Source organism: Ovis aries, chromosome 4 (genome assembly GCF_016772045.2).
Source record: "Ovis aries strain OAR_USU_Benz2616 breed Rambouillet chromosome 4, ARS-UI_Ramb_v3.0, whole genome shotgun sequence".
In the NCBI taxonomy this organism is placed as follows: domain Eukaryota; kingdom Metazoa; phylum Chordata; class Mammalia; order Artiodactyla; family Bovidae; genus Ovis; species Ovis aries.
In genome coordinates, this window is record NC_056057.1 from 82,504,374 (window position 1) to 82,524,046 (window position 19,673).

Sequence of the window (19,673 nt, forward strand, 5' to 3'; positions counted from 1 at the left end):
TGTATACATAAATTTCCTTTTTGTCCTACAACATTTAAATAAACTGTTTATATTTACTTTTTTTCTTTCTAGTTTTTTAAAAATAAAGTTTTTTTCACATTTCTCTGGAATGCTTCCAATTTGTTGACATTTCTATGGCATCTTTGGTGCTTATAAACCAACTCAGTATTATAGTTCCAAGCATACCAGTGCTATATATAGATGAGCTATAATAATCTTCTTGCTCTGCCATGTGAAACAAGAAGGGACCCAGTTCAACACGATACTGACAGTATCAAGAGAATTGACAGAAAGAAACAAGTTGATTAAATAAAATGTTAAACAAAAGTAATTTACTCCTATTTTGATTGCATTTACTGGACATTTTAAAGGACAGGAATAATAGCTTCTATAACAAGGACTATTGACCATTAAGAATCCTCACTCCCAACCAGACATAAGTGCTGAGCTTCCTCACCCTGATAAAGGGAAGATACCTGCCTCCTCATTGCTTAGTCCCTGTAATCCCAACAAGAAACTTTCTAGATGAGAAAATCTTCTCAGACTGTCAAGATCAAAAGAAAACATCAGAGGAAAATGAGACTGCAAAAAAGAAAAAATGCCCAAACCTGCAGACTGTAAACAGATAATTCAGCCTGGTATTTTTTTAACTGTTTCATGGAGTCAAGCAAAAATAAATTGCTTCTTACCTAACCCTCCCTCTATTGTTCTTTTCAATTTGTAGATAAATTCAAACTGAAGGACATCTCTATTGCTATTCTCTTTCAGACTTTAAAGTAACAGTTGACTTTTATCACATGAAAGCTCATCAATCACTAAACATAAATGTGTTAAATTTCTGAAGAACTTTCTGGAAAAAAGAGAAAAATTTTTCCAGGTCATTTGAATCACAAAAAAAGAGACAGAAATAGAGAATAAAACTGACATCTTAAATGATATGAGATTACGTATCCCCTTACAGAATAAAGAAATTTTTAGCAAGCATTAGATAATTCAGAATAAGATACAATACTTCTAAAATGAATGCTTTCTTTGAAAGAAAAAAAAAACTTAAACTAAATAGGGGAGGCTTCTCCTCTCACAATAAATATAGGTTATTTCTTGAAAAATTGGTATTGTTAGTATGGGGACAGGAAGACATGTGTGTGAAATCTCTTACTAGAACACTGCTTTAGAAAATAAAAATTTTAGAGAAATTTGAGGATTTTTGCATTCTTATATAAATTTTACAGAGAAATTTCTTTCTCTGTGTTTCCTTCCATTTAGGGGCTAAGTGTGAGAAAAGCAAAGTATAATTACACTGTGATATAAGTTATGGAACAATAGCTGAACATTCAAATAAGCTTCAATAATAAACATCAGCAGTATTAATATCAGTCACTGGAATTGAGTTTCTTTTCCATTTTGGAAAACTGGTACATTTTTGGAAAACAGGCAGCATTACTAAAGTTAAATATACACCTAACCTGTAACCCATCTGTTCCACTATGAGGTATATATACCCAAGGAAAATGAGTGTGTATTCAAAATAGATAAAAACTGGACAGCTCAAATACTCATTTTCAGAACAATGGATACACTGTGGTATAGTTATACAACAGAATGCTACACCATCACTGACACACACAACAGTCTAACGAACCTCAAAAAATCTGTGTTGGACAAAATAATCCAGACACTAAAAAGCATATACTACAGGATATCTGCACAAGTCCAAAACAGGTAAAACTAGTCTACAGCAATAGAAGTCAAAAGACTGGTTACCTCTAGGAGGAGGTGGTATTATTTGGGAAGAGGGCTGAGGGAACTCTCTGGAGTGATAGAAATATGCTGTATCTTGAACTGGGTGGTATTTATCCTGGTGCATATATTTGTAAAACATCACTGAACCATACCTTTAAGATTTTTCATTTTGTTATATATAAGGTATACTTCTGAAGCAGGGCAAAGACTAATAGAGTTTGCCAAGAAAATGCACTGGTCACAGCACACACCCTCTTCCAACAACACAAGAGAAGACTCTACACATGGACATCCCCAGATGGTCAACACCAAAATCAGATTGATTATATTCTTTGCAGCCAAAGATGGAGAAGCTCTATACAGTCAACAAAAACAAGACCAGGAGCTGACTGTGGCTCAGATCATGAACTCCTTATTACCAAATTCAGACTCAAATTGAAGAAAGTTAGGGAATACTGCTAGACCATTCAGGTATGACCTAAATCAAATCCCTTATGATTATACAGTGGAAGTGAGAAACAGATTTAAGGGCATAGATCTGATAGATAGAGTGACTGATGAATTATGGAATGAGGTTCGTGACATTGTACAGGAGACAGGGATCAAGACCATTCCCATGGAAAAGAAATGCAAAAAAGCAAAATGGCTGTCTGGGGAGGCCTTACAAATAGCTGTGAAAAGAAGAGAGGTGAAAAGCAAAGGAGAAAAGGAAAGATATAAGCATCTGAATGCAGAGTTCCAAAGAATAGCAAGGAGAGATAAGAAAGCCTTCTTCAGCAATCAATGTAAAGAAATAGAGGAAAACAACAGAATGGGAAAGACTAGAGATCTCTTCAAGAAAATTAGAGATACCAAGGGAACATTTCATGCAAAGATGGGCTCGATAAAGGACAGAAATGGTAAGAACCTAACAGGAACAGAAGATATTAAGAAGAGGTGGCAAGACTACACGAAAGAACTGTACAAAAAAGATCTTCACAACCCAGATAATCATGATGATGTGATCACTAATCTAGAGCCAGACATCTTGGAATGTGAAGTCAAGTGGGCCTTAGAGAGCGTCACTACGAACAAAGCTACTGGAGGTGATAGAATTCCAGTTGAGCTGTTTCAAATGCTGAAAGATGATGCTGTGAAAGTGCTGCACTCGATATCCCAGCAAATTTGGAAAACTCAGCCTTGGCCACAGGACTAGAAAAGGTCAGTTTTCATTCCAATCCCAAAGAAAGGCAATGCCAAAGAATGCTCAAACTACCACACAATTGCACTCATCTCACATGCTAGTAAAGGAATGCTCAAAATTCTCCAAGCCAGGCTTCAGCAATATGTGAACCGTGAACTCCCTGATGTTCAAGCTGGTTTTAGAAGAGGCAGAGGAACCAGAGATCAAATTGCCAACATCCGCTGGATCATCAAAAAAAGCAAGAGAGTTCCAGAAAAACATCTATTTCTGCTTTATTGACTATGCCAAAGCCTTTGACTGTGTGGATCACAATAAACTGTAGAAAATTCTTTAAGAGATGGGAATATCAGACCACCTGACCTGCCTCTTGAGAAATCTGTATGCAGGTCAGGAAGCAACAGTTAGAACTGGACATGGAACAACAGACTGGTTCCAAATAGGAAAAGGAGTACGTCAAGGCTGTATATTGTCACCCTGCTTATTTAACTTCTATGCAGAGTACATCATGAGAAATGCTGGACTGGAAGAATCACAAGCTGGAATCAAGATTGCCAGGAGAAATATGAATAACCTCAGATATGCAGATGACACCACCCTTATGGCAGAAAGTGAAGAGAAGCTAAAAAGCCTCTTGATGAAAGTGAAAGAGGAGAGTGAAAAAGTTGGCTTAAAGCTCAACATTCAGAAAACGAAGATTATGGGATCTGATCCCATCACTTCATGGCAAATAGATGGGGAAACAGTAGAAACAGTGTCAGACTTTATTTTTCTGGGCTCCAAAATCACTGTAGATGGTGACTGCAGCCATGAAATTAAAAGACACTTACTCCTTGGAAGAAAAGTTATGACCAATGTCTCTTCAAAAGCAGAGACATTACTTTGCTGACTAAGGTCCATCTAGTCAAGCCTATGGTTTTTCCTGTGGTCATGTATGGATGTGAGAGTTGGACTGTGAAGAAGACTGAGTGCCGAAGAATTGATGCTTTTGAACTGTGGTGTTGGAGAAGACTCTTGAGAGTCCCTTGGACTGCAAGGAGATCCAACCAGTCCATTCTGAAGGAGATCAGCCCTGGGATTTCTTTGCAAGGAATGATGCTAAAGCTGAAGCTCCAGTACTTTGGCCACCTCATGCGAAGACTTGACTCATTGGAAAAGACTCTGATGCTGGGAGGCATTGAGGGCAGGAGGAGAAGGGGACGACAGAGGATGAGATGGCTGGATGGCATCACCGACTTGATGGATGTGAGTCTGAGTGAACTCCGGGAGATGGTGATGGACAGGGAGGCCTGGCGTGCTCTGATTCATGGGGTCACAAAGAGTTGGACATGACTGAGCGACTGAACTGAACTGAACTGAGCTGAAACTTCACTTTTTATGAGATTTAAAAACCACTAAAGATGTGCTACTACTTGGCCACAAAAAGAATGAAAAGCCATTTGCAGCAATATGGATGGACCCAGAGATTATCATATTAAGTAAGACAGAGGAAGACAAATATCATATGATATCACCTATATATGGAATCTAAAAAAAATGATACAAATGAAGTTATTTACAAAACAGAAATAGACTCAAAGACATAGAAACAAACTTATGGTTATGAAAGAAGATAACTGGGGGAAGATAAATTAGGAGATTGGAATAAACATACACACACTAATATATATATATATAATAGGTAACCAAGTTACTATCATTATAGTAGGGAACTATAGTCAATATCTTGTAATAATCTATAATGGAAAAGAATCCAAAAAATTATATATATACATATATACACAATTATATATATATATATATATATACACACACAGCTCAGACAGTAAAGAAATCACCTGCAAGGCAGGAGACCCAGGTCCAATCCCTGGGTTGGGAAGATCCCCTGGAGAGGAAATAGCAACCCATTCTGGTAGTCTTGCTTGGAGAATTTTATGGCAGAGAACCCTGGTGGGCTACAGTCCATGGGGTCGAAAAGAGTCAGACACGACTGAGCGACTAACACTTTCTTTTGTCACTTTACTATACAGCTGAAATTAACACATTGTAAATTAACTATACTTCAATTTTTTAAATGGTAAAATTTTAAACAATTGAACAAGTGCTTTTACACCTAGAGAGTATTACGCTAAATGAAATAAGTCAGATAGAGAAAGATAAATTCTGTATGACTTCACTCAATTGCGGAAACTAAAAAACAAAACAAATGAATGAAAACAGTTAAACAGAAACAAGAGTTATAGGGAACAAACAAGTGATTGCCAGGGAGAAGGAGGCTGGGTAGAGGAGAGAAATAGATGAGGGAGAGTAAGAGGTACAAACTTCGAGTTACAAAACAAATGAGTCATAGGTATGAAATGTACCGTGTGGGGAATATAGTCAATAATTATATAATACTGCTATTTTGTAACAGATAACAACTAGATTTAACAAAAGGATCATTTTGAAATGTATACAAATACTGAATCATTATGGTGGGCCCCAGAAACTAACATAGCGTTGTAAGTCAATCATACTTCAAAAACAAAGTCATAGAAAAAGAGATCAGATTGTAGACACCAGAGCCAGTGGGTGTGACAGGTGCGAGCTGGATGAAAGCAGTCTAAAGGTAGAAACTTTCAGTTATAAGATATATATGTACTAGGGATGTAACATACAACATGACAGAGATAATTAACATTGCTGTACCATATATATGAATGTTGTTAAGACAGTAAATACTAAGAGTACTCATACCACAGAAAAAAAAATTTCTATTTCTTTAATGTTGTGTCTGTATGAGACAACAGTTCACTAAATCTATTGTGGTCATCATTTCATCATGCATTTAAGTCAAATCATTATGCTGTACACCTGAAAGTTAAACACTTCTGTATGTTAATTATATCTCCAAAACCTGGGAGAAAATCTGAGAAAGTATACTACAAACTGTGTCTTTTAAAAGATGGGAGAAGACTATTGCATTTGTTTTTGAATAGAACATCTCTGAAAGCATGCAAAAGAAAAGTGATAGCATTGATTCTCTCTGAGGAGAAGCAGGTGAATTGAGGACAGGGGGAAGAAGATTCACATTGTAGACTCAGATACACAGTGACAAAGACAAGTCCCAATGCTACAAAATGTTCCACTTGAAAGTGAAAGTATTAGTAACACAGTCATGCCCGACTGTTTGCAACCCCAAGGACTGTAGCCTGCCAGGCTCCTCTGTCCATGGAATTCTCTAGGCAACAATATTGGAGTGGGTAGACACACCGTCTCCGGGGGATCCTCCCAGCTTAATTTTATGTAATTTTCTTTCATTTTTTAACTTTTCCATGAGTATATAGCTAATCTAGTCAACCAAACTGTTACTTACAGAGTAACATTAAATTATTTCTGGTATCTAAAACAACACTACACACAGATGGTCAATACATCTTTTTCATTGATTGATATAATTCTTGATGTTTAAATGTATAATGTATAGGTGAATTATTACTTAGAAAATGTATTGTGTGAAAGTTACTCAGTCATGTTCGACTTTTTGTGACCCCATGGACTGCCAGGGGTCCTCTGTCCACGGAATTCTCCAGGCCAGAATACTGGAGTGGGTAGCCATTCCCTTCTCCAGGGCATCTTTCCAACCCGGGGATCGAACCCAGGTCTCCTGCAAGTGGATTCTTTACCGTCTAAGCCACCAGGGAACATGTACTGCCTAGGTCTTTAGTATTTTTATTCAGGGTGTTCACACTTTTTATTTTACTTTATTTAATGGCATGTTTCATTTCCCCCAGGAGTCCATTTTCTTTGATCCAACTATCTACATTTTGGTCATCTATATACTTTAGGGGAACTTCCCAACCCATCATCATGGAGAAGAGTGTTATAAAGTCAAATAATTCTTTCACATCAGAATCAATGCATATAACAATCAGACACAACTACACCCAAGGCGTTAAGTAACAAAGTTGAAAATAAACAACCAATTACAATATTCCAGAGGGAAAAAGAAACCCTCCACTACGTATATAGGTCAAATGAAAGTTGCTGTTTTTCAGTCACTCAGTCATGTCCAACTCTTTGCGACCCCAAGGAGTGTAGCACACCAGGCTCCTCTGTCCCCTTGGACATCCGCAGACTAGTGTAGTCAGCCATTCTACTTCACACAGGAATATTCCAAGGTCACACAAAAGTGCCTTTACTAAGCTTGAGTAATATAATGCATACGGAAAATGTGTTCACCACTAGATCTATTGCTTCTTGCTAATAAGACTGTTATTTCCCATGGGGCCATATTGACATTTAGCATCAAGTACATTCAACACTTCTGTTTTTAAAGGCATTCACTTTCCATGGTTTCTTTCTAAAATTAACTCATGCTTAAGCCTATGGGGTCAGTGAAGAGGGAAAATCCTTTGGAATAAATAGGGGGAAAATTATGACTACTCTAAAGAAAGATACTTACCTCAGGTCCTGTGATATGCATTAGACCAGAAACAGCAGAGGCAACAGCATCGTAACCAGCTCGGTGAGACAGTGGACCTGTCTGACCATACCCTAAGACAACAAGAATAGATATATATTCAGCACCACCCAGGGACAGCAATACTATAATGTGTGCTGTGCTAAGTCACTTCAGTCATGTCCTACTCTGTGTGATCCTATGGACTGTAGCCCACCAGGGTCCTCTGTTCATGGGATTCTCCAGCCAAGAATACTGGAATGGGTTGCAATTCCCTCCTCCAGGGGACCTTGCCAACCCAGGGATCAAACACGCATCTCTTATGTCTCCTGCATTGGCAGGCAAATTGTTTACCACTAGCGCCACCTGGAAGTCCAATACCATAATAGCGTGAAGGCAATGGCACCCCACTCCAGTACTCTTGCCTGGAAACTCCCATGGACAGAGGAGCCTGGTAGGCTGCAGTCCATGGGGTCGCAAAGAGTCAGACACGACTGAGCGACTTCACTTTCACTTTTCACTTTCATGCATTGGAGAAGGAAATGGCAACACATTCCAGTGTTCTTGCCTGGAGAATCCCAAGAATGGAGGAACCTGGAAGGCTACCGTCTACAGGGTCGCACAGAGTCAGACACGACTGAAGCGACTTAGCAGCAGCAGCAGCAGCAGTGTTAAAAGTATTTGTATCCAGAAATTCTGCAGCATTTTGTTGTATTGAACCTACAATATCCTTTGAAAGTGAAAGTGAAGTCACTCAGTCGTGTCTGACTCTTTGCGACCCCATGGACTGTAGCCTACCAGGCTCCTCCATCTATGGGATTTTCCAGGCAAGAATACTGGAATGGATTGCCATTTCCTTCTCCAGGAGATCTCCCTGACCCAGGGATTGAACCTGGGTCTCCCGCATTGTAGGCAGGCGCGTTACCATCTGAGCCACCAGGGAAGTTCCATTGAAGGAGGCAGTAAAAATTTAATTATGGTGTTACATCACAGACGGTTGCAAACTTGTAACTTGTGGGCCAGATTCTCCTTGTATGAATGTTTTGTCTGGCCTTAAGAGTGTTTTGAAAAATTTTTACTTAGTTTCCAACGTTTAAAGGTCAGGAAATAGCACATAACATACAAATTTCTGGCTTTACCTGGAAAAAAACAGAAAATACGCTCAAACCTAGGCTCACATCCTCACATGGCAATAACCATCAAGCCACATTCTTCCCTTTGCACAGGGCATAAATTCTCCAATTTGCCCCAGTTTCCACCCCTCCTTAATCCTTTATGGTTTAATCTGATTCAGTCATTAACCAATAGGTACTTGCTACTCTTGTTCTATACCAAACAATATGCAAAATAAAACAAAATGGTATCTCCTTAGGTTTTATTAACAAGTTTTCTCAAGTATGCAAAGAAAATATAAATGAAAATTTTAAGTTTAAGTAAGTAAGTAAGTATTAGTCGCTTAGTAGTGTCCAACTCTTTGCAATCCTATAGATTGTAGCCCAACAGGCTCCTCTGTCCATGGAATTCTCCAGGCAAGGCTACTGGAGTAGCGGCCATTCCCTTCTCCAGGGGATCTTCCCAACACAGGGATCGAACCCAGGTCTCTAACGCTGCAGGCAAATTCTTTACTGTCTGAGCCACTGCTTGTAATGTGGGAGACCTGGGTTCGATTCTTGGATTAGGAAGATCCCCGGAGGTGGTTTCCATGCCCTAAAATTTGAACAAAAAGAGAATTAATATATCTCCTGACAGTGCTTTTTAGGATTACAAACAGAAGGGAAAGCTATCACCTTTTCTTTGCCATCAGCAAAAATTAGAAGAACAGAAAACATATTTTATCCTGCTCTCCTCAGTCCTGGGCTTACCATTGGATAATATGAGGAGCTACATGAATCTGTCTCCAAATTCCATATATTTTGCTTGCTCCTCCAGCAACCTGGAACACCCTCCCTCTATTTCATTCTATATATGTACATACCTCACATACTCCAACTCTAAACTGAAATGTGTCATTACCAGAGAGGTCTTCTCTGGAGAACTTTTATGAGAGATCACTCTTACTTCTCACTCTTCATCCCCCTTTCATGATTATATGTGACTTTATACCTCTTATCACCACAAGATACATAATAAAGTTTAGTTATTTATTTTCTGTATCCTCCCTACTCAAAGGTATGCTCAAGAGATTTTTTTTTTTTCTATTTAATTCACTGCAGTATTGCCAACATCTAGAATAGAATTCAGTAACGGTTACCAAATGAATAAATGAATGAATACTGGTTATAAAAAAGTTATCTTTCAAGCAAGAAACTAATTAATTACTACAGAAACTAGAGGCTTTTCCTCTGCTTTGTTTTGGACTAAAATGATGACATAGGAGGCCGTTTTCCTCCTCCTGTGCACACAGTGAATACAGAGCTACACACAGAGCACTTCTCTCTGAAAGGGATTTGGGAATTGAGAAACTAGAGAAATCTACTAGAATGACTCCTACACATTGGGTAACACAGAAAATATCCATAAAAGGCTGAGACACTTGCACCATTAAGCTAGCTCCAGGCACAGACCCATACCATTAGGCGGAAACTCCGAACTCCTAGCATCTCCCTAAGGAACAAACAGAACAGACAGCACAGCCAGTGTCCCAGCTCTTAAGGCTCCTCCCTGAGGAGCAGTCCCCTAAAACTCCTGTCTCTGACAGCCAGAATTCATGAGCCCTACAGGACCCTGGCAAACAAAGAAGCTAATCACAGGCTCACAAACATTAACCACATCTATCCCCCCAGGCCTTAAGACTGGAGAAGCAGCAAAAATGCCCATCTCCCAGTCCTCCCCTAGAAAGGCTTTAGCTGCATACTTTACAAGCTGCTGCCTAAGGATCCTGACACTAACTGAAATCTAACTGACCCTACCTAATTGACATCTAACTGGAACCTGAAGGAGTCAGTGGGCACTTGCAGCTCTATGCAGCTCACTCCCACAATAAAATCAGGTCACCATCATCTCTCTAAAAGGAGTTTCTAGAGAGATGGGGCACATGTCTTGTCCCCCAACTTTTGCAGACACTGCCTGAGAGATGGGCCCCCAGATCACCTGGTTCTGACTACCAACAGCGCCTGCAGTTAGTAATTCAAACTGGACTATAGCAAAGAAACACGCAGCTTTTTAATCAGCTCAGAAATACCCTCCCCCCAACACACACACAGCTATCTACCCAGATTCAGTGCAAAGTGAGAAGACAAATATACCAATCTCCCAGTTTCTCCACAGAAACTGCTTGACAGCATACGTTCCCAGCTGTTGCCTGAGGGTCTGGCTTCTAATCAGCCTGTATCTAGGCCTCACAACAGTCATTCCCTTTGGAATGTTGACGGGTCTTCACATACCCTAAACTACTAGAAGGCATGAAATAAAAAGACAGTGGCTTGGATAATCACAAAGGTTTGTGAGGCAACCACGAATTCAGGCTGGGTTAATACACAGGATTCATCTCCTAAGCAAGACTAATCTACCAAGACGGAGAGAGGTGCTGTTTTAGCTAATGCATGAAAACCAATACAAGCATTCAAGGAAAATGAAGAAACATGGGAATATGTTCCAACCAAGAGAACCAAGAGAACTTCTGGTAAAGTCTCCAGAAACCAATCTTAATGAAACAGACAAAAGTCATTTATCTCACAGAGAGTTCAAAATAATGCTCAGAAGGATGCTCATAGAGGTCAGGAAAGCAATGCATGAGCAAAGAAAGATTTTTCAACAGAGATTGACGATATTAAAAAGTACCAAACAGATAGTACAGAGATAAAGAATAAAATAACTAAACTGAAAAATTCAATAGAAAGGACCAACAGCAAACCAGATCAAATGATAATATCAGTGAATTAGAAGACAGAGCAATGGAATACAACCAAGCAATGAAGCAAAAAGAAATAAAAAGACTAAAAAAGAAGTGAAGATAACTTAAGAGACTTATAAGGCACTGAAAATGGGTCAATATACACATTATAAGAATCCTAGAAGGGGAGTCAGTTCAGTCATGCAGTCGTGTCTGACTCTTTTTGACCCCACAGACTGCACAACACCAGGCCTCCCTGTCCATCACCAACTCCCAGAGCTTGCTCAAACTCCTGTCCATCAAGTCGGTGATGCTATCCAACCATTTCGTCCTCTGTCGTCCCTTAGAAGAAGAGGAGGGCTTTATTCAAAGAAAAACGTAGCAGGGGAAGGCTTTATTCAAAGAAATAATAGGAAAGATTGAGGGTAAGACAAGAGGGTGTAGACAGAGGTTGAGATGGTTGGATGGCATCATTGACCCAACGGACATGAGTTTGAGCAAACTCTGGGAGATAGTGAAGGACAGGGAAGCCTGGCGTGCTGCAGTTCATGGGGTCACAGAGTCGGACACAACTTAGCAACTGAACAACAACAATGACTGAAAACTTCCCTAACCTCGGGGGAAAAACCAAACATCCAAATCCAGGTAGTCCAAGGAGTACCAAGTATAATTAAATTGTCAAAAGTTGAAGACAAAGAACCATAAAAAGAGCAACAGAAAAGCAACTTGTTACTTACAAGGGAACCCTCATAAGATTATCAGCGGATTCTACCTTGCAGGTCAGAAGGCAGTGGGATGAGATATTCAAAGTATTGAAAGGAAAAAAAAAAAAAAAAAGACTGCCAAACAAATACTCTACTCAATAAAAGTCCTTCAGAAATGAAAGAGAGATAAAGAATTTCCAGACAAATAAAAGCTGAAGGAATTTATCACCACTAGACTGTTCTTACAAGTTATGTTAAAGGGACTTCACAAGTTGAAACAAAAGGATGCTAAGTAGCAACATTAAAACATGAAAGTATAAAACTCACTGATGAGTAAAGTGTAGTTGCTCAGTCGAGTCCTACTCTTTGCGACCCCACAGACTGTAGCCTACCAGGATCCTCTGTCCATGGGCAATAGTACTGGAGTGGATTGCCTTTTCCTTCTCTAGGGGATCTTCCCAACCCAGGGCTCAAACCTGGGTCTCCCACATTGTAGACAGACGCTTTACCATCTGAGCCACCAGGGAAGTCTCACTGATAAGTAAATATATGGTTAAATTCAGAATGTTCTAATATTATTATAATGGTGAGTAAATCACTTATAACTGGTATAAAGATTAAAATGAAAAGTATTAAGCCCACCTACAAGTACATCGTGACATCAAAACATTAAACGCTGGAGAAGAATGAAAATGTAAAACCTTTTTACACATTTGAAGTCAAGTTGCTATCAGCTTAAAATAGATTATTATAGCTTTCAGATGTTTTATGTAGGCTTCATGGTAACACAATGCAAAATTCCACTGTAGATACACGAAAGAGTAATCTAAGCATATAACTACAGAAAATCATCAAATCACAAAGGAAGGAAATGAAAGTGAAAGAAAGGAACAAAGAAATTATAAAACAACCAGAAAACAATTAACAAAATGGTAATAGTAAGGCCACTGTTGTTGTTTAGTCACTAACCTGTGTCTGACTCTTTTGCAACCCCATGGACTATAGCCTGCCTGGCTCCTCTGTCTCTGGTATTTCCCAGGCAAGAACACTGGAGTGGATTGCCATTTTCTTCTCCAGGGAATCTTTACAACCCAGAGATCAAACCTGCATTTCCTGCACTGAAGGCAGATTCTTGAGCCACCAGGGCTTCCCAATGGAAGCTATAACTATCAAAAATTACTTTAAATGTACATGGGATAAATTTTCCAGTCAAAAAACACAAGAGTGGTTGAATGGATAAAACAAACAAGACTCAACTATATGCTGCTAACAATACAGCTTTAAGAACACAGACTGAAAGTGAAGGCATGGAAAAAGGCACTGTATGCAAGAAAAAATTAGAAGAAAGTAACATATCTATACTGATCAGCTAAGGTAGGCTTTAGGACAAAGACAAGAGAAAAAGAAGGTTATTTTATAGTGACAGAGGGTCAGTCCAACAAGAGGATATAATATATGTAAATGTTTATGCACCCAACATACAAGCACCTAGACATATAAAGCAAATATTAATAGACCTGAAGGGAAAAATAGACAGCAAAAAAGATAAAATGGTTGTCTGAGGAGGCCTTACAAATAGATGAGAAAAGAAGAGAAGCAAAAAGCAAAGGGGAAAAGGAAAGATATACCCATCTGAATGCAGAGTTCCAGAGAATAGCAAGGAGAGATAAGAAAGCTTTTTTAAGTGAACAATGCAAAGAAATAGAGGAAAACAGTACAATGGGAAAGATCAGAGATCTCTTCAAGAAAATTAGAGATATCAAGGGAACTTTTCATGCAAAGATAGGCACCATAAAGGACAAAAATGGTATGGACTTAACAGAAGCAGAAGATATTAAGAAGTGGAAAGAATACACAGAACTATACAAAAAAGATCTTAAAGACCCAGATAATCATGATGGTATGATCACTCACCTAGAGCCAGACATCCTGGAGTGTGAAGTCAAGTGGCCCTTAGGAAGTATCACTACAAACAAAGCTAGTGGAGGTGATGGAATTCCAACAAGCTATTGAAAATCCTAAAATATGATGCTGCGAAAGTACTGCACTCAATATGCCAGCAAATTTGGAAAACTCAGCAGTGGCCACAGGACTGGAAAGGTCAGTTTTCATTTCAATCCCAAAGAAAGGCAATGCCAAAGAATGTTCAAACTACTGCACAATTGCATTCATTTCACATGCTGACAAGGTGATGCTCAAAATCCTTCAAGCTAGGTTTCAACAGTATATGAACCAAGAAATTCCAGATGTACAAGCTGGATTTAGAAAACACAGAGAAACCAGAAATCAAATTGTCAACGTCTGTTGGATCATAGAAGAAGCTGCTGCTGCTGCTGCTGCTAAGTCACTTCAGTCGCGTCCGACTCTGTGTGACCCCATAGACGGCAGCCTACCAGGCTGCCCCGTCCCTGGGATTCTCCAGGCAAGAACACTGAAGTGGGTTGCCATTTCCTTCTCCAATGCATGAAAGTGAAAAGTGAAAGTGAATTCGTTCAGTCGTGTCAGACTCTTCATGACCCCATGGACTGCAGCCTACCAGGCTCCTCTGCCCATGGGATTTTCCAGGCAAGAGTACTGGAGTGGGGTGCCATTGCCTTCTCCGATAGACGAAGCTAGAGAATTCCAAAAAACATCTACTGCTCCACCGACTATGCTAAAGCTTTTGACTGTGTAGATCACAACAAACTGTGGAAAATTCTTCAAGAGATGAGAATACAACACCAACTTCCCTGCCTCTTGGGAAATCTGTATGCAGGTTAAGAAGCAACAATTAGAACCAGACACAGAACAACGGACTGGTTCCAAATTGGGAAAGAAGTACATCAAGGCTGTATACTGTCACCCTTCTTATTTAACTTATATGCAGAGTACATCATGCAAAATGCCAGGCTGATGAAGTACAAGCTGGAATCAAGATTGTGGGGAGAAATATCTACAACATCAGATATGCAGATGACACTACCCTTATGACAGTAAGTGAGGAGGAACTAAAGAGCCTCTTGATGAGGGTGAAAAAGGAGAGTGAAACCTGGCTTAAAAATCAATATTCAAAAAACAAATATCATGATATCTGGTCCCATCACTCCATGGCAAATAGATGAGGAAAAAATGGAAACAGTGACAGACTTGATTTTCTTGGGCTCCAAAATCACTGTGGACAGTGACTCCAGCCATGAAATTAAAAGACACTTGCTGCTTTGGAAAAAAGCAATGACAAACCTAGACAGCATATTAAAAAGCAGAGACATTACTTTGCCTACAAAAGTCCATCTAGTCAAAGCTGTGGTTTGACTAGAACCACAATCGTGCATTCATGCATGGAGGCGAGAGCTGGACAACAAAAAAGCCTAAGTACCAAAGAACTGATGCCTTCAAACTGTGGTGCTGGCGAAGACTCTTGAGAGTCCCTTGGACTGCAAGGAGATCAAACCAGTCAATCCGAAAGGAAATCAGTCCCGAATATTCACTGGAAGGACACATGCTGAAACTGAAGTTCCAATACTTTGGCCACCTGATGTGAAGAGTGACTCATTGGAAGACTCGGATGCTGGGAAAGACTGAAGGCAGGAGGATAAGGGGACGACAGAGGACGCGATGGTGAACAGCATTACAGACTCAGTGCACATGAGTTTGAGCAAACTCTGAGAGATGGTGAACGACAGGGAAGCCTGACATGCTGCAGTCCAAGGGATCGCAGAGTCGGACACGACTGAGCGACTGAACAACAACAACAGTAACAGTGCGTGCACACGTGCCAAGTCGCTCAGTCGTGTCTGACTCTTCGCAACCCCAGGGACTGTAGCCCACCAGGCTCCCCGTCCATGGGATTCTCAAGCCAAGAACACTGGAATGGGTTGCTGCACCCTCTTCCAGGGGATCTTCCTGACCCAGGGAGCGAACTGGTGTCTCTTAGGTCCCCTGCATTGCAGGCAGGTTCTTTACCACTAGTGCCACCTGGGAGGCCCACAGTAACAGTAGGATACTTTAATACCCCACTTTCAACAACAGCTTGATCATCTAAACAGAAAATATTGATTTAAACTACATATTAAACTTAATGGATTTAACAGATATTTACATAATATTCATCCATCAGCAGTAAAATACACATTCTTCTCAAGCACACAGGGAGCATTCTCAGAATAAATCATACGTGGGCCACAAAACAAGGCTTAAACTTTAAGAAAACTGAAGTCATATAAAACATATTTTCCGACCACAGTGACAGGAAACTAGAAATCAATTACAAGAAGAAAAATAGAAAATTCACAAATAGATATAGATTAAACCTATTATTACACAAACAATGTGTCAAAGAATAAATCAAAACATAAATCAAAAAATTCTTTGAGACAAATAAAAGTGGAAATACAACCTACCCAAATTATGGGATGCAGCAAACACAGTTCTAAGGGTAAGGTTCATCTGGTAAATTCCTACATAAAGAAACAAGAATGATCTCAAAAAGAAACAAGAACGATCTCAAACAAACAACCTAACTTCAAACATCAAGTAACCAGAAAAACAGGATCAAATGAAGCTCAAAGTTAGAAGAGGGAAGACTATATCAACGAACAGTGAAGAAATAAATCTAAGAGGGACTAAAAAAGGCAATAGAAAAGATCAGTGAAACCAAGAGCTGGTTCTTTGAAAAGATAAACAAAATTGACAAACTTTTAGACTCACCAAAAAAAGAGAGTAAAAAATCAAATAAATAAAATCAGAAAGGAGAGAGGAGATGTTACAGCTGACACCACAGAAATACAGAGTCATTAAGAGACTACTATGGAAAGGTGTATACCAACAAATTGGACAACCTAGGAGAAAAGGATAGATTTCTAGAAACTTCAGGACTGAATCATGAAGAAACAGAAAATCTGAATAGACCAATTACTGGTAAGGAGATGAAATCAGTAATCCGAAACCTCTCAACAAACAAATGTCCAATACCAGAGGTTTCAATGGTGAATTCTACCAAACGTTTAAAGAATTGATATTCCAGGGCAGCTGGTTGACAGCTGTAAAGGGCATCCTAAACCAGACCTGGACACACTGGTTTTTCAACCACCAGTATCCCCAGGATAAAGCAGGCCTCCAGGAGCAGAGAGAAGCTCCACGTAAGGCAGGAACACGATGTGCTGATGAACCGCCTGTTATCTCGACAGGAAGTCAAGAGAAGGAATTGGTTTCAGTCCACTCTGGGTAGGGAGTATCAGCAGCCAGGAACCCCGGTGCCTCAAATGGGACAAAAAGAAGGCTCTCATCATCAGCACAACTCTAAATGAAGTCTTCTAAATAAGGGGTGCAGGAAAACATGCTCAGAGAAACAGTTTGCTAAGTAAAAGGCACCATAATACTTGCCTTGTGATGCAAATTTTCTTGTTCAGCTTACAACAAGGAGGAGGCACAAATATCCTAATTACTTTAAATTACAAGTTCCAGACATTTCTATTAAAGAGAAATATAAATAGTTACTCTCACAGAAGCAACATGGCATAGTGAATAAGAGGATGAGTTCCAGGACTGAAAAAAGTCTGGATTCAAACCAAGGCTCTGCGAAGTACTGAATCCTCAACAACTCATGTACTCTCCCTGAGTTTCAGTTTCCACAGTATTCACACTTATCTCATAGATATAGTGCAAGTGTATGTGCTAAGTCGCTTCAGTCATATCTGACTCTCTGTGACCCCATAGACTGTGTAGCCCACCAGGCACCTCTGTCCATGGGATTCTCCAGGCAAGAATACTAGAGTGGGTTGCCATGCTCTCCTCCCGGGGAATCTTCCCAACTCAGGGATCGAACCCACATTTCTTATATCTCCTGCATTGGCAGGCAGGTTCTTTTCCACTAGTGCCCCCTGGGAAGCCCCCAAAGATATAATTATGAGGGTTCAATTTGATAAAACATCAGAAGCAAAGTACATTTTACATTGATAGCTAAATGTATTTAGTGAATAAATATGCATTGCTGCTGCTGCTAAGTGGCTTCAGTCGTGTCCGACTCTATGCGACCCCACAGACGGCAGCCCACCAGGCTCCCCCATCCCTGGGATTCTCCAGGCAAGAACACTGGAATGGGTTGCCATGCCCTTCTCCAATGCATGAAAGTGAAAAGCGAAAAGCGAAGTCCCAGCCTACCAAGCTCCTCCGTCCATGGGATTTACTAGGCAAGAGAATATACTAATAATATACTAGTTTTCCCTTTCCACAAGATATTCAGAATAACAAGAACTGCCTTGAAGTATGCTGAAATGATGTGAATAAGTATTCTAGGCACTGCAATTATGTTTAAGAATCCATTAAACTTGAAAGTTTATGTACTTGGAAACTAGCACGTGGCCATTTTAGAAAAGAAACTTGACAATAACAAAATATATTTTTGTTGTAATGAGTCAAAACTTATTCTACCTTTCACCTTATACTTGCCTTGCAATACTGACAACTAGTAACATCAACAAATACTTACGACAACAAATAAAAAATTTTACCACAAGAAACTGATATTATCAAAATGGTATTTTGCAAAGATTACTCTATGGGCAATGTGAAGATTGAATTATTAATTTAACAAAGCTGAAAAAATGGTAAGCATGGGATCCAGATAGTTCTTTTTAAATTTTATTTTTAGCTCTACAATTCCAAAAACGATCATGATCAAATCCAAAATAAAGATGAAAAATTTAAGCATGTTACTTATATTTTATATTCAAGTAAAGGAGGTAAGGAAAATTAAGGCAATTATGAAAAATCAGAGGAACATCTTTTCCTCTGCTCTTTACTCCCCAGAGCCCTTACTCACTTACATTCAATTTATGGAGCAATGTCGCCATCTTGTGGCTTTTATGAACACTGACTATAAAGCAAAATGAACTTTGAGACAGGTAAAATTACAAAGGAAGGGAACTAGAGGTAAGATTTCCTTCCTATCTTTTAATCTTTGCCCTGAATACTCATTTTTCTTCTTAATCGTGCCTTAACTTTTTGTTTCCTTCTTCTCCTTATCCAAAATAGGAGTGTGTTTAAAGTCAGTATCATGCCAGCAGCTATGGAAACTCCAAAAACTGGTTGCTTACTTGAAATAACAGAAGCAATAAAATATTCTACAATAAATAAGGGAATTCTTTAAAATGTGTACAAATGTCTTCCTTTGTACAATGTACAAAAGATTTCTTTTCTTTGCTCATTTTCGGGTGTGTAAATTATTTTGAATTAAAAGATTATACACTCGATGTATTTTATTTTTAAAAAAATATTTATTTTCTTAGCTGTCCACTGGAACACTGAAAAGGCCTAGAAGCAAAGACTAACCCAGTAGCAAAGGGCATCCCTAGTATCTAGACTGTGGTCTCTAAATGCCATTTTCCACTAAAAGAAATTAAGATTCTCGGGGAAATGGTTGATTCAAAGACAGGGCAGGAAAAGTACAAAATTCACCTAGAATATTTTATTATGTTGTTGTTTATTCACTAACTCGTGTCTGACTCTTTTGAGACCACGTGGACTGTTGCCTGCCTGGCTCCTCTATCCATGGGATTTCCAAGGCAAGAATACTGGAGTAGCCTGCCATTTCCTCCTCCAGGGGATCTTCCCAACCCAGGGATTGAACCTGTATCTTCTGCACTGGCAGTCAGAGTCTTTCCCCTGTGCCACCAGGGAAGCTCATATCTTCTTATACCAGAAATCAAAGAAGCTATCAGACTACTAGTCATGTCAAAAGTATGCATAAGCCAACTTGAAAACGCCCCCACTGACCAAAGATGAGATCATTTTGAG

At 39.4% G+C, this 19,673-nt stretch overlaps 1 protein-coding gene across 2 annotated transcripts in view; it reads right to left on the reverse strand.

Moving 5' to 3' along the window:
- The window catches only part of SUGCT (succinyl-CoA:glutarate-CoA transferase), a 762,875-nt gene that overhangs the window by 686,695 nt on the left and 56,507 nt on the right, over nucleotides 1–19,673 (reverse strand). For both annotated transcript variants that reach the window (XM_042249226.1, XM_004008000.5), the window contains exon 7: nucleotides 7,368–7,459. In XM_042249226.1, coding sequence (XP_042105160.1) covers nucleotides 7,368–7,459 — 92 coding nt within the window. The remainder of the gene's footprint in view (nucleotides 1–7,367; nucleotides 7,460–19,673) is intronic.